We start from the raw sequence: 27,560 nt of genomic DNA on the forward strand, positions 1-27,560 counted from the left end.
AATTCCAGAATTAACGCTTAAAAATGAATAAATCTGACTTAACTTTCCTATAACAGGATTAGTGAAATATAAAGTTATAGAGCAATCCTTTCTTATCTTAAAATCATATCAGATATTTAAAATCAGAACAGTCTGAATATACCGGTGATAACTTTCGTTTGGACATAAAAGTGAATCACTGTACTTAAAACCTTGTTTCATTTTTGAAAGAAGCTGTACAAACCCTATCATCAGGATGATAGTTGAGACATATTAAGTTTTGAGTCACTCATTATCCTGCATAATTGAACATGAGATTTCACAACAGGCTGAATTAGCAGGGATCCATTAGCAATAATGAGGTCAGGGAACTTCTGATAAGGCTGATACGGTTCTGTCGTCATTTACTCTGTCAATAAAAAGGTTTAATTCACAATATAGCATATCTTTACAAGTACTCAAGAACAAAACAAACTACTCTCAATAGAACCTTTGAATAAATGGCTATTGATCAACTTTAACCGTTCTCAAGGACTTACTAAGTGAAAGAGTGTAAATAAAAAGAGTCCTTGCAGAAAGTTGACCAGTTGGTACCAGGTACGGGTACAAAACTTTGAAGGTTGGGTGGGGTGGGAATGAAGGGGAAAGTGCGTTATATATAGATAAATAGTGGTTAAAATTTTTTTAAAAAGTAGAACTTGTAATTAAAGTTACAGATGGGTAAAATACAGTGGTTTTTTGGTTTTATTTTGGGGAATGGGTGGAAGTGATTCCCAAACCACAGCAATTTATCCAGTGTTCATTTCTTTCTTTAAAGTTAAAATGTAGCAGTGTATAGGAAAGTAAGAGCAGTTCGTTACACAGTATTACGGACTAATGTATTAGGACACAAATTTTGGACAGTAGTGCTAGAGGTATCATGAAATACCCAGGTGACCCCATGTTCAGGTATGTCACCATGGGGGTAGTGGTTATTAGAAGGCTACAGAAAGACTTCATTTAAAAAGTCATTTAATAATTTATCGTGTTTGGTAGCATAAAGCTGGTAGTTGCCCAAATTTAATACAACTCAACTTCTTCAGAAAATAAATAAATATATAGAAATTACATGGAATTATTGATATCAATGCTGTCCTTCAATCTTGTTTTAATACACAATGCTTAAAAACACAAAGTTCTCTCTCTGCAACAGGATGTACAGAGTGTGTGATACTGATTCCAAAAGTACAAGTGTCTTCCCCTCCCATCACCATTACCCTTTCTAACAAAATAAACAAATAAATATGAATGAAGTATAACTTGAAAGTCAAAGCCAATTTTTAAAGACAAAACTGTAATCATTAACCAACTTTATAAGCATCATTTGACTTAGTTAACCTAATAATCTCTTCATTGCATACTCAGAATCTCATAGTAGTGTAGGACTCTTTCAATATGGCAAAAAACAGGGGCTCCCGAGTCTAGAATCTTCCTAGCCATAATGCCTTTCTACTAAACATATCACTGGGTTAATGCTGGATACTTAATTAAAGAAAGCAACAACTAGAAAGCCAAGAATTGGACAGACCCACAAGTGAAACAACAGCCTAGGGGAAAACAGATTGTCTTTCACCATTTTTAGTCTTATATGTAATATTTGTCTGTTTTCTAAGTAAACCATTTTATAATCTTGCCAGGCTCCATAGAACTTTTCCATCTTTCTCTAAAATTAAATTCATGAAGCAGCTGCTTTTGCATTCTGCAGCTAGAAAAGTGTTAAAATGTTTCATAAACAAAACTAGCTAAAGTAGTGTTGACATGCCTCAAGATGTGCTTTGGATATAAATTCCAGGAAACTTCATTCTAAGTTCGCAACTTATATTTTGATATGATCATTCTCCATTTGTCAAAAATTCATGTCATTTAAAAATTCTCCAAACTTCTTTGCCTCATAGAAATCTTTAGTAACTTATAGGGAACAAGACTTCATCAGAGATAGATCAACACAACCTGATATAGATGCCTTGGAATTCTCTTTTGGGGAAAAAAAAAATTGAGACGAGCTGGGAAAAGGCATTCTGGTGAGGTGGCCAGTTGTATTTTTCTTTAGAATCTATACTAATTCATTTGTCCTTGTAGTTCAGAGAAACGTAGGCATTCAAAATTAAGTGACAAATCCTCATTAACTTGTTTGCTTTTCCCTGTGAAGACAGCAGAAAATCATCTTCCAAAGGAAGCCTTTTATTTTATTGTCTCACCTTGAACATTTTGATTTTCTTTCTTTTAGGTTAAGTAACAAGATAGGCTAAAGGAACACTTGAATTCAACTCCCTGTACTTCTAATAAGCTGAGCCACATATCAATTACTAAATGACTTCCACATAGAAACCTGTAAAAATGACATCTCTTAGGTGAAGAACGCCGATACACTGAGATGGTTGTGAAGTATAATATCCACCATTTCAATTTTCTTAATTTTATTATTTCCTTAGTTTTTCTTTTTTAATTCTGTCTTTACATTTATAGATTGATTTTTTTTAATGTTGATAATAAGAGTTAACATTTATTGACTGCTTCCTGTGTGCCAGGCATAGGTTCTGAATGCTTTTCATGTGTTATATCATTCAATTGTCTCAGCACTAGGAAGAAGGTGTATTATTATTATTATTATTAAGTTATCAATATACAATGTAGATGATTTTTGTGTCCCTTTACCAATTCCTCCTTTAACCCCCTCCTTTCCCCCTCCCCCATCAATATCATATCTGTTCACTTATCTTAACAAGTTCAAGGAATTATTGTGATTGCTGTGTCTTTTTCCCCCCATTTATTTGTTTATATATATATATATTTATTTATTTATATTTACTAGCTCCCACATATAAGTGAGAACATGCAGTATTTCTCTTCCTGTGCATGGCTTATTCTACTTAATATAGTTTTCTCTAAGTCCATTCATGTTGCTGCGAATGGTAATATTTCATTCATTTTACAGCAGAATAGTATTCCAGTGTGTAGATATACCACATTTTCCTTATCCATTCATCCAGTGATGGGCATTTAGGCTGGTTCCAACTCTTGGCTATTGTAAATAGCACTGCAATAAACATGAGAGTGCAGGTATCCCTTCAACATGAGGATTTCCATTCCTTTGTGTATATACCCAGCAGAGGGACAGCTGGGTCATATGGTAGATCTATCTGTAACTGAGGAACCTCCATACCATTTTCCATAAAGGTTGCACCATTTTGCAGTCCCACCAATGGTGTAAAAGGGTTCTCTTTTCTCCCCATCCTCACCAACATTTCTTATTCTCAGTCGTTTGGATATTAGCCATCCTGACTGGAGTGAGATGGTATCTCAAAGTGATTTTGATGTGCATTTCCTGAATGCTGAGTGATGTTGAGCATTTTTTCATGTGTCTGTTGGCCACACTGAGTGAGCATATATAATGTACAATTTTTCAGGTTAAGTCTGAATTTAAAAATTTATTTTTCTTCAAGGTGGCTTCAGATTGTTTCTTCAATTTTTATCCTCTATTGCACCAAATCCATAAATTTTCATAAAGTGTTTTGTTTTTTCATTAATGTCTTATTGAAATGTATAGTCAGATATGAAATCTAATCCAACTTATATAATACTTTTCATTAAAAATATTTTTATTAAATATTTAATAGATTCAATATAATCTTTATATACTTTGCAAAAATATAAACAACAACAACAACAACAATAATAATAATAATAGGTGGGTGAAATAAACACCCATTATCTATTTCACTTTTTGAAAATTCTTTCCCACTATTAGTTCATTTCATTCTCATGAGAAAGGTTGTGCAGATATTATCCTGCTGAGTTCACAGCTGGAAACAGAGGAACATAGAGCCCAAACAACTTCCATAAAATGCTAAAAAACTAGTTAGGTGGTTAAGTAGAAATATGATCTCTCTTTCCTGAGGGAACCACCGCATAGGGATTAAGGTCACAGACTCTGAAGCCACGTGTGCCTCCTGGCTCCACTCCTTACTTTGTAATCTTAATTATTCTGTGCCTCATCTGAAAAATAGATATAATAGTAGTTGTGGTGAGGATTAAGTAATTAAATAACTACAAATGCTTTAGAAATAAGGCCTGTACATGGTAAATAATCATTATTCTTATTTCTAGGTTCCAGTTTGGTGATGTTTCTATCACAGTTTACCAGTATATCCCACTGCATAACCTAACAGCTACCTTTCTCTCAAAGCAATTTGGGTGAAGCAGTAAAAACAGTTTATAAAGTGCAAAATTTTCTAGCATTGATAACACTAACTTTAGCTTTAGTTGAAGACTATTTAATATGAAAGGCCAATCTAAAACTGTAAAACTTAATGGAAAGACAAGGGAACGAGTGAGTGATAATGTATAGATATGCTTTTTTATTAATTTATAGGGGGAAAAAGTGGGCTTTAGTGTGCAACTCTGAAAAACATTTAAGGTGGTAGAAAATAATGAAAGGTGGTAGAAATGCTATTTCGTTACTGTTTATTTGTAAATTGCTCTTAAATATAATGCATAAAATAAGTATTTGTCACAGGCACTTAGATATATTGAAAGTTTGTTAGAGGAGAGGAAATACTACAATGGCACAAATTTTATTTCTTTCTAAAATTGACAGAAGCAGCAACCTCCTAACCATCTGTGGAAAGACTAATCTTATCTTACAGAATCACAGCACCTCCGCACCTTGGGGCTGGAAGGTATGAAACCACTTGTTTTACAAATGAGGAAAGTTAGGTCTAGAAGCCAGGCAGTGATGAAGACCAAACTAGACCTCACATCAGAGTAAGTCAATAATGATTTCAAGCAAAAAGAGGTATTATATGGGGAAAACACAGAAAAATAAAATTCACTCTCAGAAATATAAATCAAAAGTTGAATGATAAAGTTTTATCGTCACTAAAAGATTATGGAGCAGATATTCAGCTCATACTTCCTTGTCTTTTTCTTCTCCTATTTTCCATTGTTTGTTTAACAGGTAATGACAAACTCTCATTTTAAAAGATGCATATAAAAATCTTTAAAATGTTTATTTTCATAATTTGGCACCCATAGTTACAGGGAAACTAGCTACCTTGCCTGGCATCTGTTTTCTCTGTACTAGTACATATGAACACTTCTAACAAGGTCTTCAAAGGTCACATCACACAGTTTAGGCAAGTCAATAGACCAAAAATAAATACAGAGACAAAGTAGGCAGATAAAGTTCTTGTTCTTATGGAGCCTACATTCTAACTGGAGTTAAATAAAAAGCAAAACAACAAACAAATAAATAAGAAACAGATAATGATACATACATACTAAGCAGAACTTTAAACTTGATGACATGATAGTGACTGAATGATTGCGTGGCCACTGGAGGAGGGGAGGTGGGCAAAGGTCTTTCTGAGGGGGTGGAAGGTGGCAAGGTGCTCCAGGCAGAAGAAATGGCCAGTGCAAAGGTTCTCAGGCGGGAATAAAGCTGGCATATTTGAGAAATAGAAGCAAAGTCAGTGAGATCGAGTGTAATGGGCAAGTGGGAGAGTACTGGGGAAGTAAAAGGGCTTTGAATATACAGAAGGTGAAATAATCCTTTTGAAGAGTAGAGAAAGAAACACTATAAAGAAGTAGAACAGGACTTCTGGGACTTAAATGACATTTTAAATTTGGGGTCATGAATTTAAAACAAGATGAGATTAAAACGAAGTGTTCTCTTAAAAGCAAAGCTCGGCTAGTCAGGTAGAAGTACGACTGGGCCTTTGTGAAGAAGTGAAATGCAGACAGAGTGAGGATAATGATGGACTGTGGAATCAGAGCAGCTCCACTGCATGCACGGAGTAGGCACAGTTGGATTTAATCAAGTTTGGGCCTGAGGAAATACACTTAAAGGAGAAAAGGGTGAAGGAGTTGAGAATATTTGCAAAGGAGTGATTATAATGATAGACTATAGAATCTAAGCTGGGTAACGAGGGAAGTAAAGTCATGAGGATGGACACTAATAGAAAGTAGTAGGGGCAGTTGATTGGGGGTCTTGAGGTTGAAGAATTACTGAGCAGAGCTTAGAAGGTGAGGAGGTGGTGGCTAAGAAGTGGGCTGCCTGAGGTTCATCATCAAGGTCAAACAAAACCTGCTGGCCCTATAGCATTTCTCTGAGCACTAGAAAAAGGAATCCCTTCTTCAATATACTTTACTTCCTCCTACCAGAACATCTTACTAATAATTATACAAATCTATGATGCAAGAAGGTAAGCACACTTCTTTACAATGTAGCATCATTGGGCACTACACAATCTATACAACCGTAAGGGAAGACCCCATAAGGGTATGATCATAGGAGCAGGTGGCTGTGGTGGCACTGCCTGTCCTGGAAACCCCAGACCATGAAGATTGTCATCCTTCTTCATGGTACTGGATACCTAAGAATCATTCTCCTTGGAGCAGCAGGTACATAATAGGATCTACTCATATATGTGGCTGTCTGGGGGCTCAGGGGCAGCGGCCCCGAACCTCCCAGTAGCCCCTGTTATCCCCCTGCCACGGGATGAGCAAGAAAGGGAACCGGTAGGATTACTCCTGCCATCCTAGTGGCCAGCAGAGTCCGGGAGGAAGGTGAGGATGCCGCCCGCCTATTCAGCCCCACAGAGAGACACTCAGATGCGGCAAGGGTTCCGTCAAGCAGTTCCATTTATTTTCACACAAGCACCTGCTTTTATAAGCATATGGCAAGGGGATTTCCTAACTTCAACCTATCATCTTAAAGGTCATGTGAACATGCATCTTGCTCTAATGCTTTGCTATTGCAATCACGCGGTGAGCACGAGCGCGGAAATATCTTTTCTCCAATAATTTTAAACTATGTCTGTCCTTGGCCACTCCCCGGCAGCTTCCATCAGGGGCTAACTTTATCTCTCCTGCCCAGGCGAATGTTTTCAACAGATGACATACACATATGTGGGTGGGGTCGTGGCTAGTTCTCGGCCCCGGGAGGAGGTGTGTGGCCTCAATGCCCCAACATGGCTGTATCCCTCCTGTTAATCCACCTGTGGGCCAGTTACAGCACGGCTCATCCAAAGACTAAAACCAAGGGAGGGTGCTGAAAATCTGGCTCTTCTTTCATATAAAATTCTGAATAACCTATTTTTCCATGAACTAGCATCCTAAAAAAAGAACTTTTTTTCAGATTTGTTTTTCAGGTGATTGCTAGGAAAGAAAAAAGTCATTGAGTATCTACTACATAAAGACCTAAAAATATTACCCTGTACAAATGGAGATCTAGGGAAAATGACTGCTGAGGGCTTTCTGAGAGTAAATTCAGTTTTCTTCAGTCAATCTTTTAAATAGAACTTACACTCTACTACTGAGTATGCTATTAAATACACCTATAAATAGTAACCTATGGAGACTATTACTTAGGATGAAATAACAGATTCAGTAAATAAATATGTATTGAGTATCCATTACAAGCAAGGAGACAGAAAAATTAAGAAGATATAGTCTTTGATTCCACGAAGCTCATGGATAAATTATAATTTCTCCTGATAAATACTATCAATCAAGTACCATGGGACAACTGGAATCTAGTCTAGGCCAGGGAAGTCAAAGCAAGTGGCCTTGACACCAGAAGGATATCTGCATTGAATCTTCAGGAGTGAGTAGGAGTTTGCTGGCAGAAGAGATGGAACTAAGATCAAAGCCACGACATGCTGAACGGGCATGGTCAGGTGAGGGAATGGTGACTATGGAGCATAGCAAAAGAGGGGTTCACGTGAAGGGCTGTGGTGGGAGGTGACACTGGAGAGGCAGGTAGGGGCCAAACTGTGAAGGGCTTTATGGGCCACCTAAGGAATTGGCAACAGGAAGCCACAAGGGAAGTTTTTAAGAAGAATAATGATCTGATTTGTTTTTTAGGACTACCCTGGAGGCAGTAAAGACATTGGATGGGAATTGTGCCTTCTGTCTTACAGCAGAGACACAAGTTCGGGAGGTGTGATAACTTAGACAAGAGATGATGAAGCTCTGTCATCTTCTCCAGCAGTGTGACTGGGGCTGTAGGTGCCAGATGTGAAAAACTTCTGAGACAGAAATTATAGCATTTCGAGGCTGCCTGGATGTAGGGGAGTAAGGAGAGGGAAAGGCAAGACTCCTTAGTGGTTTCTGGATGTGAAGACTGGGGTTAGTGATTATTAATTTCTAAGAGTATAATATAAGAAAAGGGGCAGGTGGATGCAGGCATATAGGTTTCCTTATTTGAAAAAAGCCATTAGAGTACTTTGATACCTAGAATACTCTTTTAAAACTACCTATACTATTTTTTGACTACCTTTATTACTTTGTAATTTACTGAATACTTTCCTACTGGGCATGCAAAGGATGAGCAATCTAACAATTCAGTATTCTCTCTGAATAAATATTCCTTAATTATATAAATTATATGACCCTATACATAAAAACTTGAATATCTTAGACACAGATTTTTTTTGTCCATGTTTTAAGCCAGGCATTTATTATTAACAGGGATGTTTCCAAGATCCACTAAGAGAACAATGTATAATTCCCAAGTTATTATATGGAATTATTTTCAGGTCCAAGGAAATAAGTATAGTTTTAAACTAATGCTATCCACAGCTTCAACTGTGTAGAGATGAGAAGGGCAGGTAGATTCAGTTATGCCTCTGTAAGACAAAGCATGTCCCTTACTGATCACAGAACTCTCACTCATTCAATTCTTTCGGTCACTCATTCAACACATACTTATTGGGTGTCTACGGTCTGGGTATGTAATGGTAAACAAAACAAATATAGTTTCTGTACTCGTGAAGCTTATTGTCTAATGGAGGAGAAAAACAGCTAACAAGCAAATAAAAGGTAAGTATATATTGTGAGTAAGGCCAAGAAAGGAATCAAACAAGGTCTTGCAATAAAGAATGAGCAGGGAAACATACATTAGGTGGTTCAAAAAGGTTTGAAGTAGAGTCAAATGAGCAATGAATTGGGGTGGGATGGTGGGTAGAAAGACATTCTAAACAGAAACAATAAGCAGGAATTGAGAAAGAGTCAAGGAGACTAGAGTGCAGGAAATGTGGCAGAGGTTAGAGAGGTAGGCAGGGCATGGAGAATATATTCAGAATCCCTGTTACATGATCAACACTGTGGGAGCAGTATTTTTTTCAAATATCACTTAATATTTAATGAAATGGTATTCTTTGAGTGCTTTTAAATCTTCCCTCTTGATACTAAATTTAGTCCCTTTTCTAATTATAAAATTAAATCTAAGAAAATAACTAATGCATGTGTAGTGAGTGGGTGCTGTGGTGTTCCAACCAGTTCCATCTCTTCAGAGAGTGATGGTGGAATGAAAGATCTTAGTTGAGTTCCTCTTTGGGACATGGCCTCACCAAAGAGTGCAGACTCACCCAAGGTCACACCCTTCATGGGGGTGGGAGGGAAGCCGCATGGCATGTAATGACTGGTCAGTGCAGGAATGGAAAGACCAGATGCCTTAAGGCAGGACAACTCTGAGGGGTTATTCCAGCTCCAGAGCTTCCCACAGAATCTACTGGGGCCTTTACTGGGACTGCACCATCCCCACCCTATTTTTTCACTCTCCCAAAAGTGCTGATCCCAAGGGTACTCTGCAGTAAGCGTCCTGCATAGAGACCCCTGTCTCAGAGTCTACTGTCCAGAGAACCTGACTTAAGACAGCATGTAAATATTACATGTCTGTACATACATTACTTTTTATAGTCAATATTTCAAGGAGTTGTTTCCTGTTTGTATTGGCAGGGAATTTGATAATGATGATGACAATGATGGAAAATATAGAGCATTTTTACCTGTGTCAGCCTCCTTTATATGAATGCATTATGAGCATTTCATTTAATCCTCACAACAACGCGTAAGATAGGTGCTGTTATGATATTTAATAAATTGTGAACCTAGAGCTAGTGAGATTAAATGACTTGCCCAAGGTCACACAGCAAATGAAAGGTAGAACTAAGTCTAAAATCTAGTTGCACTTAAACTAAAGCCTGTGCTTTTAACCGGCCTAATATACTGTTTTCCTAAGACTCACTCATTTTAAGTAGTACATTATATTCTGAAGTCTATTACTGTGGCTTCCTATGATTAAAAAACAAACAAACAAACCCCTTGCTTTTAAATTTGTATGTTTATAATTAAATTATGTGCTTACTATTTCAGAAGTTAAAATAGAACTTTTTCTGTTAGTCCAATTGAATAAGAATGAGAAAGGAAACTCTAAATCTAAGATCCAGTTATGAGAGATAATAAAATTAAATGTTTATTTTTATCAACTACATGACCAAAATGTTACTGCTATTAGAGGAGTCTACGAAGAAGCCAACCAACGACAGATGCTTATTTCCAGCAACGGTCATAAATACTGAGACTTTATCAGAAGTTGCAGAATAATGCAGTGATTTTCATAGATATTTTCAAGATAGTTACATAGCTCCAAAGAAGAGATAATAAATTTAAAAAATCAAGATTCTGTGCAGGGGTCCCTATATATATCTAACTGCAAAGCAGATTAATATTAATTAAAAAATTGAAAAGATGAGAATATTGTGATTGATGAAACCTTGTGTTTTCAGTCTGATCTTTTCATTTAATTGTTTCTTCCTTCTGAATAACCTTTCTCTCAATTGCCCTGACATTACATAGGAATTCACAATTTGATTTATGAAGAAAATATCAGAGAATGGAAGACCTTACCTGTCCAATAACGAGAGGAACCACAACAGTCATAAAAAGCTGAGAAAAAATAGATGTGAAAGGCACAGAAGAGGATGAGCCAAGCTGTAAAATAAGAAAACAGAAATTAGAATTACTTAGACTCAGTTATCCAAAATTGCTGTTAATTTAATAACGCAATAAATGAATTCTCTCACTTGTGCCAAAAATTTGGTAGTTATCTACAAAGAAAGAGCAAGTAAAGTTACCGCTAATTTTCTAAATTTAAGACAAAATAAACTGTTAAGTATTTAATAGTAAAATCATTTTGTGTTCATCCTATCTATAATCACATATTTCACCTACAATTATAGTTTATGTGATTTATATTTCATCTGTCTGTAGATACCTAAAATAAACAAGCATGTTTCAGTCTCTTATCAAGATAATATTTTATTTATGCAAATGAAATAGTATCTAACTTTCCCTCTCCTTCAAAACAAAGACAATGAATCTTAGAATTTTTAGAATTTATTTCTACACAGGGTCTGGCAACTGGGAAATCCTTAAACATAACTTATTTTCAATTTAAAATTTCAATATACCTCTTATAAATTTGTATGCCTCAACACTGTTCATAATTCCTATTTTTCTCCTTCCTCATTCTTGGATTCTTTCTTTGCTAACCATTGCGATCTCGGCTTCATAAAGATTCTCTTCCCTGCAGCACAACAGTGTTTATCTGTGTACACAATCACACACTCACAACAGCCTCAACCACCAGGAACTGCCAAGTCTTCCTATTAACTTTCTAATGTTTTTCAAAACCTTCTAATTTTCAGACCTCTCTGGATAAAAAACAGCCTGTTCCATACATGTTTCTTTCTTGAGTCCCTTTTGCACCCAGGTTCTCCCCAACCATCAATAATAATCTCCCTGGTCCTTGGAACTTATTTTCATCCTTCCCCTGCAGACTGAACCTCATTTTTCAAATTTACCTAAGTTTAATTAAACTTGGACACATATCTTTTGGAAAATAATTTTGTGAAAGGACCTTGAGGTGGTGATAACTGAGGGTACAGAATGTCAAAGAAACCAAATCAAATATTTAGATAAATTAAGTCAGCAGCTCTGAATGAAATGATGTAAGATCAATGTTTTCACTGATTTCTGATTTCTATATGAGTGGTTTACCAAAATCTTTTCTACACCCTGGTATAATTTATAAAATTTTATCCCCCATCTTCAGCCCCAATCTAAATGTGCTCAAAATCTCAAGAATGTATGTATGCCCATCATCAGCCCTGCATGCATTTAATACTAGCTCCAACACTAACCACTGGCTGTCAATTTAGTCCATAAAAATTGTAGCCCCTAGCCCTTTACCTCCGCAACCAACACCAACTAAAGAGAGTGAGGCAGAAAAAGTGCAACTGGGGAAGAACAGACAGGATTTCTGGTGTGTTACATGTCTCATGGATGTTAGATGTTTCTTTTTATACAAAACCAAAGTATTAAAAGCTAATAATTATAGCCTATTTTATAGCAACTATGTCTTTGAAGCAAAAGGTACTTAGCAAATATATTCTCTCCACAAATATTAACCCTAAGGATGTTCCTGAGGCAAGGATTGAAATAAAAAACACATATTTTACAGAGAAATCAAGGCACTGGATGAATAGAAAAGTAAATTTTAAAGAATAAAGCTTTTAAGTTCAAAAATGTCTAGCTTAATGCTCTATTCATAAGGTTTTCAATGTTTGGAGAGAGGCAGCAGGATTCAGTTATAACCTCCACGTAAAAGATCACAATTCCTGCCTGGACTCTCACAAGTGATCTCATATTTCCCTGGCTCCTCTTTTGATCTCAAAGAGTTTTAAAAACTTTTTAATGAATAACGATATCAAGCTATATTCCCTTTGTAAACCCAGAGAAATAAAGGAAAACCCAATTCAACTTTGGTTTTCAAAAATAATGATGTATTTTAATTTTCCCATCCATCATGTTCAGTGTTTGGAAACCTCACGTTCCTAGAAGACAGTGGAACAAGGCTACGGGTTGAGAAGGAGTTTGTCCATGATCTCCAAGGTCCCTTTGTCCTCTAGAACACCTGTGATCTCTGATCAGCTTGATCTGGAACACAGGTTAGAGCAGCACTCCTCTGTGGCTCTGTCAGATCACAGACCACAGCAAGCTAGCCAGGGATGTAATTAACTGGGTACACAAAGCCAGACAAGGTATGGCAGAAATGCTGGGGAGGCAATCCCGCAGGATGGCTCCTTCAGAAGTGGCTCTGAAAGGGAGGAAACCTCAGTACTGGAGTCTAATTTGGCATAAGTCCTTTCTTTTGAATTCGCTACCAGACCTGTTGTTGTGGTCAGAGTGAATATGCAGAGGTATCCTTGGGGAAGTTTCTGATGATATGAAGTATGCCTGGCATCCAGAAGAAAGAAGAGTGAACATCTGGCACAGGGAAGCATGTGAGAACATGACTAGAAAAGTACAAGACACAAACATTTTGTATGCAGAGTTGATTTTAACTAAAGCAGAAGAAAATATGCTGCCTGTAATATTTGGCTCTTCATATTTTAATCAGGAACCTGTTGTGGTTTCTAAAGAGCAATGTATTTATAAGAAGCATCGATAATTTGCAGGTAAAGTTTTCAGGTTCAGAATAAGCTTGTATCAGACAAGAACCCTGGACTTCACTGAGCTACCCTGGCAGATTTACAGGTAATACTCATATGTCTCATACTGCCAACCCATGCTTTAACAGTGTGTTAAACAAATAATCCAGTCATTGGCTAATTTTTTGTAGGAATATAGTACGTTAAAACAGAAAACTCACAATTAGGTTGGTTGGTTGGTTTTAACATCTTACGCTGAGAAGAAATGATTCATGAAAATTCAGTATGTGAGAATTTAGGACTTTTGAGTTCAATCATTCAAATAGTTATTGAGTGCTTCCTGTGCACCAGGAGTATGTTCTAGGCACTGGGGATACTGGAGACACAGTAGACAAAACAGAAACATTCCTCTTGAGGAAGGAGGTGCTTTTTAAAAGTTGAGGTCTGTGTGCATGCTTGCCTATCACTGACATGTACTTCTCTCTCTGGAAAATCCTTTCCTTCACTTATAACTGGTAAAGTTCTAGTCTTTTTCCAAGACTCAGTTCAAGCATTGCTTCTTTAGGAATTCTTTCTAAACCCTCCTCCAAAAATGCTGAATTGGCCACCCCTTCTTTTGTGAACCACTGTTCTCTGTGTATCCATAGTACCTTTCAGAATCCTTGCTTGTTCTGTCTCTCCCAGGAGACTGTAATCCTGTACTACTGAAGGTCAGGACACTGCCTTCCTCACCTTTATATTCCCAGTGCCCAGCAGAATGACTATCTTTCACATCTAGAGCAATGGTTCTCAAATTTTAGCACATCAAAAACATCTGGAAGCCTTGTTAAAACACAGATTGCTTGGCACCACCCTCAGAGTGTCTGATTCAGAATGCCTGGGGAGAATGTTAGGGGAGAGATGATGGGATGGGGAAGGTTGGTGAGAATTTGCAGTTCTGACAATGTCTCAGGTGATGCTGCTGCTGCTGCTGAGCTGGGGTTCACACTTTGAGAACCACTAATCTAGTCCACAGTAGGCGCTCAACAAATGACCATCAATTAGTGAATGACTACAATATATAGGTAGAAAAAGAGGCTTGACAGTGTTTTCTTTTCATTCTTCCAACTTCATTCAGGTAAATTACAAAGTCCTACTTAATTCCCAGACCCATTTAAGAGTCATCAGCCTGGGCTCCCACAAATTGTCTCCTATAATTACAACAAAACATTTATTGTGCACTTGTATGTGCTAGACACTGTTTTAAATGCTTATGTGTGTTGAATAATTTAATCCTCAACACGTGTATTATTATTATGATCATCCCCATTTTCATATGAGGCAACAGTGGCCCAGAACAGTTAAACAACTCAAAGTCATCATAGCTAGTGACAGAGCCAGCATCTCAACCCAGAAGTGTAGCTCCAAAGCCCTCACACTTAATCCTTACATCCTATTGCATTAATCCTTACATTCTATTGGCTTACCTCTCTAACCTGGCAGAGAAAGGCTGAGTGGAAGTAGGATTCACTGCTATCAGTCCATTCAATTTAGAAACTGTTTCATTGGACCTGTTCCCCAATGTTCATCGCAGCACTCTTTACAATAGCCAAGAGTTGGAACCAGCCCAAATGTCCATCATCAGATGAGTGGATACGGAAAATGTGGTACATCTACACAATGGAATACTACTCAGCTATAAAAACGAATGAAATACTGCCATTTGCAACAACATGGATGGACCTTGAGAGAATTATATTAAGTGAAACAAGTCAGGCACAGAAAGAGAAATACCACATGTTCTCACTTATTGGTGGGAGCTAAAAATTAATATATAAATTCACACACACACACACACACACACACACACACAAAACGGGGGGGGAGAAGATATAACTACCACAATTACTTGAAGTTAATACGACAAGAAAACAGAAAGGACATTGTTGGGGGGGAGGGGGGAGGGAGAAGGGAGGGAGGTTTTGGTGATGGGGAGCAATAATCAGCCACAATGTATATCGACAAAATAAAATTAAAAAAAAAAGAAAGAAAGAAACTGTTTCATTGGGAAAGAATCTGGGGATTCAGTTGGTAAAATATTATGGGGCAAACTAACCAGACTCAGAAAGACAAATAAATAACAATTCTTGATGAAGAGACACTGTCCGTAGAATCATAGTTATCAAACCTACAGTTAGAAAACATATGGTGCTTTTTAAATCACTCCTGTAAGTGAGCTGACCTGTAAATTGCCATTAATGCAGCAGGTCTTCACTTGCTCTGCTGTGTAATCAGCTTTTTATCTCCTATCAGGGAAATCCATTAGCCACAGGCGTCTCTACTATTTGTGCCTCTTCTCAGCTGTTAAAACATTATTTTATTAAATAATTCACCCTTGACGATTGGTCTTTGCTTTCATTAGCACCACATTCAGGGAAAAATAAGAATAGATATTTACAATTTATACTGTAGAATGACTAATGTTAAATACCTTTTGCTAGAAAATCAGGAAGAAGCAGCTTTAGACATAGAGTAGGATTTGTTCCCTTCCTGCCCAATTTCCACCCTTCCCACATTGCCCACAGAGCCCAGCTTTGGGGAAGGGATTGCTTACTACTGGATCTAACTTTCTTGTACCTGCACACAGACATACTCATAAATGCCCATATCTCCTTCTGTCACAAAGACAAGCATTTAGACAGAAAAGAGTGTCTTCCCAGGTCCCAGGACCCAAAACTTTTTCAGAATTCTATCTTTCACCATAAACTATAGTTTAGCCTTTCTTTCATTCCCTGCTGCCCCTTCTCTCATAGGGATACTAAATTGATTACTTACACAAAATTGACAAGTTAGATGTATAACAGGAGACAGACTCTGTAATTATGACTATTTTAATTTTATTAAAATTAGAAACATGGTTGTTAAACAGACATATCAATTCAATTGCAGGCATCATACTAAAATTGCAATAGTACAGAAAGCATATATTTAGTAGAGGAAATTATTTTTTTTATGTCTAAATGAATGGTCTTTTTCCTTTTCTGAGAAATAAGGAAGAAAACAGGCTTTAAAAGACTTGTTTAAACACACAAAAAATTACGTAAAACATAGCTTCACTTTTCTCTTTGTTTATATGCTAATTTATCTTTCCTTTTTAGCTTATTAAGGTATAATTGACAAATAAAAATTGTGTATATTCAGATATAGGAGGTGGGGCAAGATGGCAGACTAGAGGTAGGTGCCCAACACATGATCTTCCTACAGAAAGGGATCAGAGCAAGGAAAGGACAGCTATGTATGGAGGGTAGCATTGGTGGGAGAGTGTGGGAGGGCAGTGGGAGCCTGGTGAAGACCCTATGGAACATGAAAACCAAGCAGGGTGGTAAAGAGGAGAGACAGGCACATGGATTCAGCCGCTGCCACATCTCCAAAGCCAGGATCAGCCAGGGGGAATTCTCCCTTGTGGAGGAAAGAATCCGCTCAGCTGTAAGCACTTCCCAGCAGTCACCTTCCTCTTGTTCCTGTCCCAGCACACCCCCACCACTGCTGCTGTGGTTGCCAGTGCCATTGTCTAGTTCAAGAGCTGTGGCCCTTCTCTCCACATAGGAGCTCATCTTGTGTAGTGTATCCCACCGTGCAGCCCATGTTGCCTGCTTGGTGCCTTGTGACTGCATGGCTCCAGCCTTCCAGCAACCTGTGCAGCCCTGGCAACCCATGTGACCCCAACCATCCAGCTGCCAGAGAGGACCCACCTGACTGCCCAGGCCCAGCCATCCAGCTGCCTTTGCAGCCCCACCCACCCATGTAGACCCAGCCATCAAGCTGCCTGCACAGGCCCAGCTGCCCAGCAGCTCCCATGTAGGCCCACCTATGTGGGCCCAGCTGCATGAACAGCCCCAGCCACAGATGTAGCTGCTGGCATCCCCCAGAAATACTGAGTCTACCCAGAACTACTGAGTTTACCCAGAACTACTGAAACTACTGAGTCTACCTGGAACCAAAACTATAACACCCCACCAATAGGCAATATATAACAAACCTACATGAGGGAGTCTCTCTTCTCAAAAACTACCCCAGAATAACAGAAGACGCACCCACCAGATGACTAGGCATCAACAAGGAATACTAGAAATAGGAAAAACAAGAAAATATGATGCCACCAAAGGAACACTTTAATTTTCAAATACCAGGCCCCATACAACAGGAAACTCTTGATATATCTAAAAGGGAAATCTGAGTAACAATCTCAAAAAAACTCAGTGAGATACAAGATGACTCAGTTAGACAATGCAATGAAATGAGAAAATCAAGCCAGGACATGATGGAGGAAATTTACAAAGTGATAAATACCATAAAAAAGAATGTAGCAGAACTCCTGGAACTGAAAGACTCATTCAACTAAATAAAAACTACAATTGAGAGCATAAGCAGCAGGCTAGAGCAAGTGGAAGAAAGAATTTCTGATCCTGAAGACAGTCTTTTTGAAATAAATCAAGCAGAAAAAAATGAAAAGAAAATCTAAGAGAGCTAGCAGACCACCCTAAGTGCACAAACATCTGAATCATAGGTGTTTCAGAAGGGGAGAAGAAAGGAAAAGGCATTGAAAACACATTAATGAAATAATAGTGGAAAACTTTCCAGGTATTGGAAGAGGTACAGACTTCCAGATCCAAGAGGCCCAAAGATCCACAAACAGACTCAATCCAGAAAGGTCCTCTCTGAGACACATTGTAGTCAAACTGTCAAAAGTCAAAGACAAAGAGAATCCTAAAACACAGGAGGAAAGCATCAAGTCACATATGAGGGAATCCCCATCAGACTGACAGCAGACTTCTCAGCAGAAACCCTACATGCCAGAAAAGAATGGGATGATATATTCAAAGTACTAAAAGAAAAAAAACTGCCAGTCAAGAATACTATACCTGGCAAGGCTATCCTTCAGAAAGGAAGGGGAAATGATTTATTTTCCAGACAAACAAAAGCTGCAGGAGTTTATCACCACATGATCAGCTCTACAAGAAATCCTTAAGGGAGTCCTTCACCTGGAACCCCCAAAATGATAATCACTACCATGAATACATGAGAAAGAACAAACACCACTGGTAGAGCAGATATGCAAAGAAGAAAGAGAAAGAAACTATACCATACTACCTCAAAAAATCAACAAACACTGAAGACAAATAATAAAAAGGAAGGAAAGGAACAAAAGATATTTAAATCAACCATAAGAAAAGCAATTAAATGTCAAGAGTAAGACAGTACTTTTCAATAGTATCCCTAAATGTAAATGGATTAAATTCCCCACTCAAAAGACACAGACTGACTGACTGAATTAAAAAGCTAGACTAACAGCAGAACCCAACTATATGCTGTCTACAAGAGACTCACCTCACACGTAAAGACACACACAGACTAAAACTGAAGGGATGGAAAAAGATATACCATGCAAATGGAAACCCAAACCAGGCAGGAGTAGCTATTTTTACATCAAATAAAATAGACTCTAAACATAAACCATAAAAAGAAACAAGAAAGTCATTATATAATGATAAAGGGGACTACCACCACGAAGACATAATAATAACAAATATATATGCACCCAACACTGGAGCACCCATATATATAAAGCGAACACTATCAGATCTAAAGAAAGAGATAGACCCCAATACAATAATAGGTGGGGAACTGAACACACCCCTGTCAATATTGGACACACCATCTAGGCAACAAATCAACAGGATTTAAACTACACTTTAGACCAACTGGACTTGGCAGATATCTACTGAACTTTTCACCCACAGCTACAGAATATACATTCTTCTCATCAGCTCAAGGAACATTCTCCAGGATAGACCACATGTTAGGTTACAAATCAAGTCTCAACCAATTAAAAAAAACCTGAAATCATTTCAAGTATCCTTTCAGACCACGATGAATTAAAACTAGAAATCAATAAAAAGTGAAACTCTGGAAACTATACAAACACATGGAAATTAAACAATGTGCTCCTGAAAGACCAATGGGTCCAAGAAGAAATTAAGCAGGAAATAAAATTTTCTTGAAACTAATGAAAATAGAGACATAGCATACCAAAACCTGTGGGACACTACAAAAGAAGTACTAAGAGGGAAGTTTACTGCAATAAATTCTTATGTCACAGAAAGATTTCAAATAAACAACCTATTGCTACACCTCAAAGAACTAGAAAAGCAAGAATAATTCATACCCAAATTAGTAGACGGAAAGAAATAATTAAGGTCAGAGCAGAAATAAATGAAATAGAAACCCCCAAAATGATATAAAAATAAACGTAAGAGAAAGTTGGTTTTTTGAGAAGATAAACAAAATAGATAAACCCTTAGCTACACTAACTAAAAAAAGAAGAGAGAAGATCCAAATAACAAAAATCAGAAATGAAAGAGGAGACATTACAGCTGGTATCACAGAAATACAAAGAATCATTAGTGACAATTATAAACTATTATATGCCAACAAATCTAAAAACCTGGAGGAAATGGATAAATTTCTGGACAAATACAAACTACCAAGACTGAACCAAAAGACATAAAAAACCTGAACAGACCAGTAATGAGCAACAAGATTGAAGCAGTAATCAGCAGTTTCCCAGCAAGGAAAAGCATAGGACTGGATGTCTGTACTGCGGAATTCTATCAAACCTTTAAAGAGGAATTAATACCAATTCTCTTAAAAGTATTCCACAAAACTAAAACAGAGGCCATTCTCCCAAACTCATTTATGAGTCCAGCATTACCCTGATACCAAAACCAGAGAAAGATACAACCAAAAAAAAACTACAGGCTAATATCTCCTATGAATATAGACACAAAAACCCTCAACCAAATATTAGCAATCAGAATATAGCAACACATCAAAAAAATTATACACCATGATTAAGTGGGATTAATCCCAGAGATACAAGGATGGTTCAACATTTGCAAGTCAATAAATGTGATATACCACATAAACAAATTCAAGGACAAAAATCATATAATTATCTCAATAGACACAGAAAAAGCACTTGACAAAACTCAACATTGCTTCATGATAAAGACTTATAAAATTAGGTATAGAAGGAAAATATCTCAACACAATAAAAGCCATATATGACAAACCCACTGCCAATACACTCCTGGATGGAGAAAAGCAGAAAGCCTTTCCCTTTAGAACAAGACAATGATGCCCACTCTCACCAATCTTACTTAACATAGTATTGGAAGCAATCAGGCAAAAGAAAGAAACAAATGGCATCCAGATGGGAAAAGATAAAGTCAAATTGTCCATGTTTGCAATGACATGATCCTATATATAGAAAAATCTAAAGACTCTATAAAAAAATTGTTTGAGCTGATAAATGATTTCAGTAAAGTTGCAGGATACAAAATCAACATGAAAAAATCAGTAGCATTTTAATACTCCAACAACAAACTAGAAAAAAAAAAGAAATCAAGAAAGAAAGCCCATACACAATAGTCACCAAGAAAATAAAATATCTAGGAATAAATTTAACCAAGAGGTGAAAGATCTCTACAACAAGAACTACAAATTACTGCTGAGAGAAATTAAAGAGTACATAAAAAGATGGAAAGACATTCTATGTTCTTGGATTGGAAGAATCAAGATTGTGAAAATGTCCATACTACCAAAAGCAATCTACAGATTCAATGCAATCTCCACTAAAGTACCAATGACATTCTTCACAGAAATAGAAAGAACAATACTAACATTCACATGAAACAAAAAAGACCCCAAATAGCCAAAGCAATCTTGAGCCAAAAAAAAAAAAAGCCAGTCATTATACTACCTGACCTCGAATTATGCTACAAAGCTATAGTAACTAAAACAGCATGGCACTGGCATAAAAATACACACTCAGACCAATGGAACAGAATAGAGAACCCAAAAATCAACCCACATACTTACAGCCAACTGATCTTTGACAAAAGCAACAAGAACACACATTGGAGAAAAGACTGCCTCTTCAATAAATGGTGCTGGGAAGACTGGAAATGCATATGTAGAAAAATGAAACTAGACCTATACTTCTTACCATATACCAAAATCAACTCAAAATCAACTCAAAATGGATTAGAGACTTAAATATAAGACCCGAAACTATAAATCTCCTGAAAGTAAACATAGGTAAAACACTTCAGGAAGTAGGACTGGGCAGACTTTATGAATAAGACCCCAAAAGCATAGACAACAAAAGAAAAAATAAACCAATGGGATTATATCAAACTAAAAAGCTTCTACATAGAAAAGAAACAATTAACAGAGCAAAAAGACCACCTACAGAACAGGAGAAAATATTTGCAAACCATGCATCCAGCAAGGGATTAATATCTAGAATATGCAAAGAACTCAAACAACTCAACAGTATGAAAACAAATAACTCAATTAAAAAATGGGAAAAGAAGATAAGCAAACATTTCTCATATGAAGATATACAAATAGCCAACAGACATGAAAAAATGCTTAACATCACTCAGCATCGGGGAAATGCAAATCAAATCCACATTGAGATATCATTTCACTCCAGTTAGACTGGCTGTTATCAAAAAGACAGATAATAACACATGCTGACCAGGACATGGAGAAAGGGGAACCCTCCTACACTGTTGGTGGGACTGTAAGTTAGTGCAGCCACTATGGAAAACTGTATGGAGGTTCCTCAAACAACTACAGGTAGAACTGAAATAAGATCCAGCAATTCCACTGCTGGATATATACCCAAAGGAATGAAAATTATCATGGCCCAGGGGTACCTGCACTCCCATGTTTATCACAGCTCTATTTACAATAGCCAAGAGTTGGAACCAACCTAAATGTCCATTGTTGGATGACTGGATAAGGAAAATGTGGTATACATGCTCAATGGAATATTACTCTGCCACAAAAAAGAATGAAAGTCTGCCATTTGCAGCAACATGGATGAACTTAGAGAAAATTATGTTAAGTGAAATAAGCCAAGCACAGAAAGAGAAATACTGCATATCTTCACTCATAAATGGGAGCTAAAAAGCAAACAAACCAAAAACCAAAATACCAAAAAACCAAAAACAACAAATAAAAGAAGAAAGAAAGAGAGATAGAGCAATCACCATAATATGTTGAACTTTCAAAAGGAGAGAACAGGACTGAGGTTATCAGATGTGAGAAAGGGAGGAGGAACATGGTGTTAGGGAGAAATTGGTAAAGGGCCACAAAAAATGATTACATTGTGTAATGTTGAATGTACTAATTATCCCGATGTGATCATCACAGATTGTACACAGGTATGATATTTAACACAATACCCCACAGATATGTACAATCAATTATATTTCAATAAAAATATTGTATATATTCAAGAGGTATAAGGTGATGCATTGGTATATGTATACAGTGTGCACTAATTCCCATAAGCAAGCTAATTAACACATCCATCACCTCACATAGTTAACTCCTTTTGTGTGTGGTGAGAATACTTAACATCTATTCACTTAGCAAATTCCAACTACGCAATACAATATTATTAACTGTACACTGGGTCTCCAGAATTTATTTATGTTATAACTGCAAGTTTGTACCCTTTGACCAACATCTCCCCTTTTCCCCTACCCCGTGATCCCTGGTAACCCCTATTGTACTCTGTTTCCATGCGTTCAGCTTTTTTAGATTCCACATGTAAGTGAGATATATAATATTGGTCTTTCTGTGTTTGGCTTCTTTCATTTAGCATAATGTCCTCCAGGTTCACCCACGTTATATGCCAACTTAAAACGTAAGATGAAAAGATTACCTTCCAATAACTCTGATGGAAACTTAATGTCTATAATCAAAACACACAGACTGTTTAGTGAAATGTGCCAACATGAACTGTAAATTGGCTTATCCCTAACTCAAGGAAGAAAGCTGTGGAGAGACAGCTTTCCAGAACACGGAGGGCTGGACGCAGAGATACTCAGAGGCATCTAGGAACAAATTTTATTCTCAATTTCCTAACGAAAGGATTTGGCTTTGTCAATCCTGAGTTTGGTTCAGGAACCAAAGAACCTGCTATTGATAAACATTCCCTTAAATAGAACAAACATTTAACTTCCTCCAGAAGTGCTCTACTCTTGGCTACCAGGCAAGGGTGTAGCCAGGAAGTAGTGTCTTTCTGACGCTGGTGGAACCTAACTGCACATGAAGCACCCCCAGTAGCTGGTGCTGGAGAGGGACCAAGGGGAAGGAAAAAGCCTGGCTGAAATAGTGCTGCCCCAAGCTCATTTTGTGTCTTCACCTCACTTCAGTTAAGTTTAAGAAGTCACAGACCAGCAGTGGAATTGGCCTCTCAGTGTCAGTGGTCATTAATGGGGAAGAGAGTTTATCATTGTCACCTCTGCCACCTCTAGAGCACCTGAAAACTGCTCAGATACTTGCCCTACCTTAGTTAGAAGATATACTACCCCCTGCTTCAAGATGAGGAGATTTTTCTTCACTTGCTTTAGAACTTCTGGGCCCAAGTGGAGAAAGAGGCTCAATGTGAAGCATGTGGGGCAAATGGCTAATTTCTTTTTAAGTGCTATATTTTTTATTATCATTTTATACATCTCACACATGTGGCCATGTATTATGCAACCATAACTGGGAACAAATAATAAAAAAATATAAAAAATAATCAAGTATTGTATATGATGCTAGTGACTATATACATTGTTTTTGTTTATACTGATCAAAAGTTGAAGGATTTTCCATCATAGGCAGCCAGTTACTAGGGAAATTACCAATGATTATAGGCTAGAAACCTGCCCCTGATCTCTCTCTCTGACCCATAACTATCTGTTCTATTAAACTCAGTTTGAATCACATAGCTTAGCAGTTAATTTTTCCTCTAAATTTCTTCCATATTCTTGATTCCCATTTACCCAAATAAGCATTATATTTCTTCAAGGCAATTATTATACTTTATTCTTTTTTGTCTTACATTTGTTACCTAGAATTTATATGTTCAAGGAAAAGTAATTGAGTGCTGATAATACGTCTTAAAACAGACTGTAAGCATAAATTGGAAGGAATATTCAAGGGGAGGCAGGCCCAGGCTGAAAGTTCCTTGTTGTCTTTACTAGTTATGCAGTCTCAATGGAATTACAAAATCTCTCTGAACCTAAGTTTTCTCACATAAAGTGAGGATATTACCTGCATCTAAAGGTAGTCATACTCATCAGATGGGATTATGTATTAAGTACCCATAATAGCTACTCAAAAATTATTCTACCTCCTCCCTACCCTGAAAAAAGAAGGTTTCTCACAGTGTTGCAAAAATTCAAACCTACAGGATTTAAGAACTACTGAAATGGAAACTAACAGAAGAGACAGTTTGATCAATGGAGCACACAGCCTGGAAACAGTCTGGTATGTATATATTGTGTGTATGTATGTGTTTGTGTGTGTGCACACACACGTGTATATATTTTCACTGATTACAAGGCTTTATAAATATCTACTTGATGAGGGTCCAGATTTCTAAGAAACCAAACTGTATAAAATCAGTTGATTTAACAGCAGAGCTAGTGGTGCTATCGCTTATTTAAGGGGTGCTTACATGATACTGAATGGGTGAGCATATAGGCAAATGCTTGCCAAATATCCTAAGGTATTGGCAAGCTCAAAGTGTTATTGACCTTCTTCTGCCAAGCATGATCTTATTTAAATAAACTAGTGGTTTGCAGAATTATGGGGCTTGAGGCCATGACAACACCATCCAATACAGGTTTCCTTAGGTCACCGTTACATAGAAGCTGATCTGTTTCTATAGTTCGAACAGTTATCTCTGACCTTTTTCTTAATTTTCAGAGGGAGTAAGAGAGAAGTTTAGACTTTGCTTCCTTTCATTCTTCTTAGAATAAGCAAGATGTAGCTGGGATGAAAGTGTGAGGTAGGAAGGAGACTCCAGGGGATCAGAAGTCCACAGAAGAAGGTCTTTCAAACTGCCTGATCAACTATCCTAGTATTGTTCACCAGCATTTATAACCCAACTGCCTGACTTCACAGCCAAATCAGCACCAGGGACTTTCATCCCCCCCCACTCCCCCCACGCCACCTCAGTTTCTAAAATTTATTATTTTAAAAAAAATTTATTCATTAATATTATTATTTTTTTTACATTCTAAGATGTTGCAGAGTAGTTCAGGGGTAGGGGGAGAAGGAAAGGGGGAGGGAAATAGGGTAGGAGGAGGAGGTTGGAGGGGGAGCATGGTCGAGGCCTGTGGCATACCCCTCATTCAGGCAGGGGAGGCCAGGGGGCTTCCAGCAGCAGCTTGGTTGTTGCTGGGCTGGATGCAGATTTCAGGGGGGCATGTCTGAGGTCCTTGGCCCCCCAATGCCCTGGCTCAAGAGCCCAGGTTGCTTCCTGTGACAGCTCAGTGGTCGTCGCTGGGCTGGTTATAGATGTCAGAGTGGTATGGCTGAGGCTGTTGGCTCCCCACCACCCTGGCTTGGGAGCCTGGGGCACTTCTTGTGGCAGTTTGGTGGTCATCGCTGGTTGGTTGCAAATGTTAGGGGGCATGGCTGAGGCCCTTGGCTCCCCACTCTCTGGCTTGGGGTCCAGGGGGTTTCCAGTCCTTCTAGGTTTTAGGTGCTCTTTGGTGGTGTTAGACCTTTACTGGTTAATATCAAACTTTGTCTCTGATATGTGAGTATTCTGTTTTTCCTTTCAGTTTTGTGTTGGATTATTCACTGTTCCTACCACTTATACACTGACACTAATTTGTTGTCCTTTGGTGACTTTTAAAAGGAGGGAACTTCCTAAGGGAACCAGCACTTGAGCCCTGTGGTTGAGCAAAATAGCTGCTTTGCTGCTGATTCTCTGGGAATGCTTTTTGTGCAGCTCAGGTTTTAATTGTTGACCTTGTAAGCACTTCTGGGTCTTGTGAGGTCCAGTGCACCTGGTTGTGTGGAGACTCTGGTTTGGGCGTGAGTCTTTTCAGCAAACTGTACCCCCTGCGGTTCTATATTTCTGACCAGTCTCCGTTGAGTGGTCCTGTGCTGATTAGAGGGCAGATCAGCTGTCCATGCTGTGCTCTAATGTTCCCCTGGTGAGCCAGTCTCCCCCGCTGCCCACACTCCAAACACTTCCCATGGGACAGGCCATGCACAGGTCCCTTGCAATGACTCACTGGACTCTGAGTGGCTCCTTTTTTTTCAGTTGTTGTGGCGCCTTGCTCCTATGTGGGCCCACAGGAACCCGGTTAGTGGTCTTGCTGGCCTGGGGCCACCACAGCCCTCTTCTCCCCTGATGCCTCCAAGCAACTTCATACGAAGGGCACAGCTGTGGCTTTTGCCAGCTCTTGCTCCGTGTGCTCACCAGCTCAAGCCTTGAAGCGGCCAGGGCTTGAAATGGTCCGAGCGATCCTTTCTTTCTCTCAATGTGGCTTCTCTTGCCTTCATGAACTCTGTAGGTCTCTCCTCCTCTTCTCCTGAACTCTAGCAGCCCCAGCTTGGTTGTTGTTGCTTTTTAATAGTTGTAAATTGGTTGATTTGTGGGAAAGAGTGACACCAGGGACTGTCTATTCCATCATCTTAACTACTATACCATGCACTCTACTTTTCAAGTTTCAAAATTCTGTCCTTCAATCTTCTCTATTATATGCTGCAGAATAAAGACCATAATAATGGCTGCTAAACAGTGTTAGTGAGAAACCACATCAAAGGAAAGGAAAGATATGCAAGTTTTTTAAGGATGTTAAACATAACAGAGAATCAGAACCATGCAAATGAAAAAATCTGAAGTAAGCAAGAGATGCCTTGAGAGACATTAAAAGTTTCCATCTACCTTCTCATTCTCTTCAAATTAAAAATTTTCACTTAGTACAAAATTCATCATAACAAACTACTTCCACTTAATGGAATGTTTTCTAGCTCCTTTGAAATATCATAATACTTGTGATTCTTATAATTTCTACCTTGGATTTTAATTATTTGTGCATATATCCTATCTTCTCTTAAACAATAAGCTTTTTAAGGGAAGGATCAATGTCAGATTAATCTTCGTAACATTCACAGTGCACAGTAGGTACTCAAACATTGAGTAAAAGGATGGAAATTTTGTTTAATATTAAAAAACTATAACTTATTTTCATAGCAAATAAAAGTTAAGTTTTTATGAGTCAGGCTGAGATTCTAACCTTCTAACCACTCATTTATCATTTGAATGTTTCTAATCATTCATTACCCAATGGCTCTCTTTCCAACAAATATTTATTAAATACTTTACTTTGGAGATAAGGTAAGGAATAAGACACG

General features: G+C 37.9%; 1 protein-coding gene across 5 annotated transcripts in view; it reads right to left on the minus strand.

Annotated features, from left to right (window-relative positions):
- The window catches only part of SLC10A7 (solute carrier family 10 member 7), a 264,504-nt gene that overhangs the window by 41,933 nt on the left and 195,011 nt on the right, over positions 1 to 27,560 (minus strand). For 4 of the 5 annotated variants that reach the window (XM_063108334.1, XM_063108337.1, XM_063108332.1 and 1 more), the window contains one exon: positions 10,711 to 10,794. The exons of the other annotated variant lie outside the window; for it this stretch is intronic. In XM_063108334.1, the coding sequence (XP_062964404.1) occupies positions 10,711 to 10,794 (84 nt within the window). The remainder of the gene's footprint in view (positions 1 to 10,710; positions 10,795 to 27,560) is intronic. 5 annotated transcript variants of the gene reach the window in all.

Source organism: Cynocephalus volans, chromosome 9 (genome assembly GCF_027409185.1).
Source record: "Cynocephalus volans isolate mCynVol1 chromosome 9, mCynVol1.pri, whole genome shotgun sequence".
In the NCBI taxonomy this organism is placed as follows: Eukaryota; Metazoa; Chordata; class Mammalia; order Dermoptera; family Cynocephalidae; genus Cynocephalus; species Cynocephalus volans.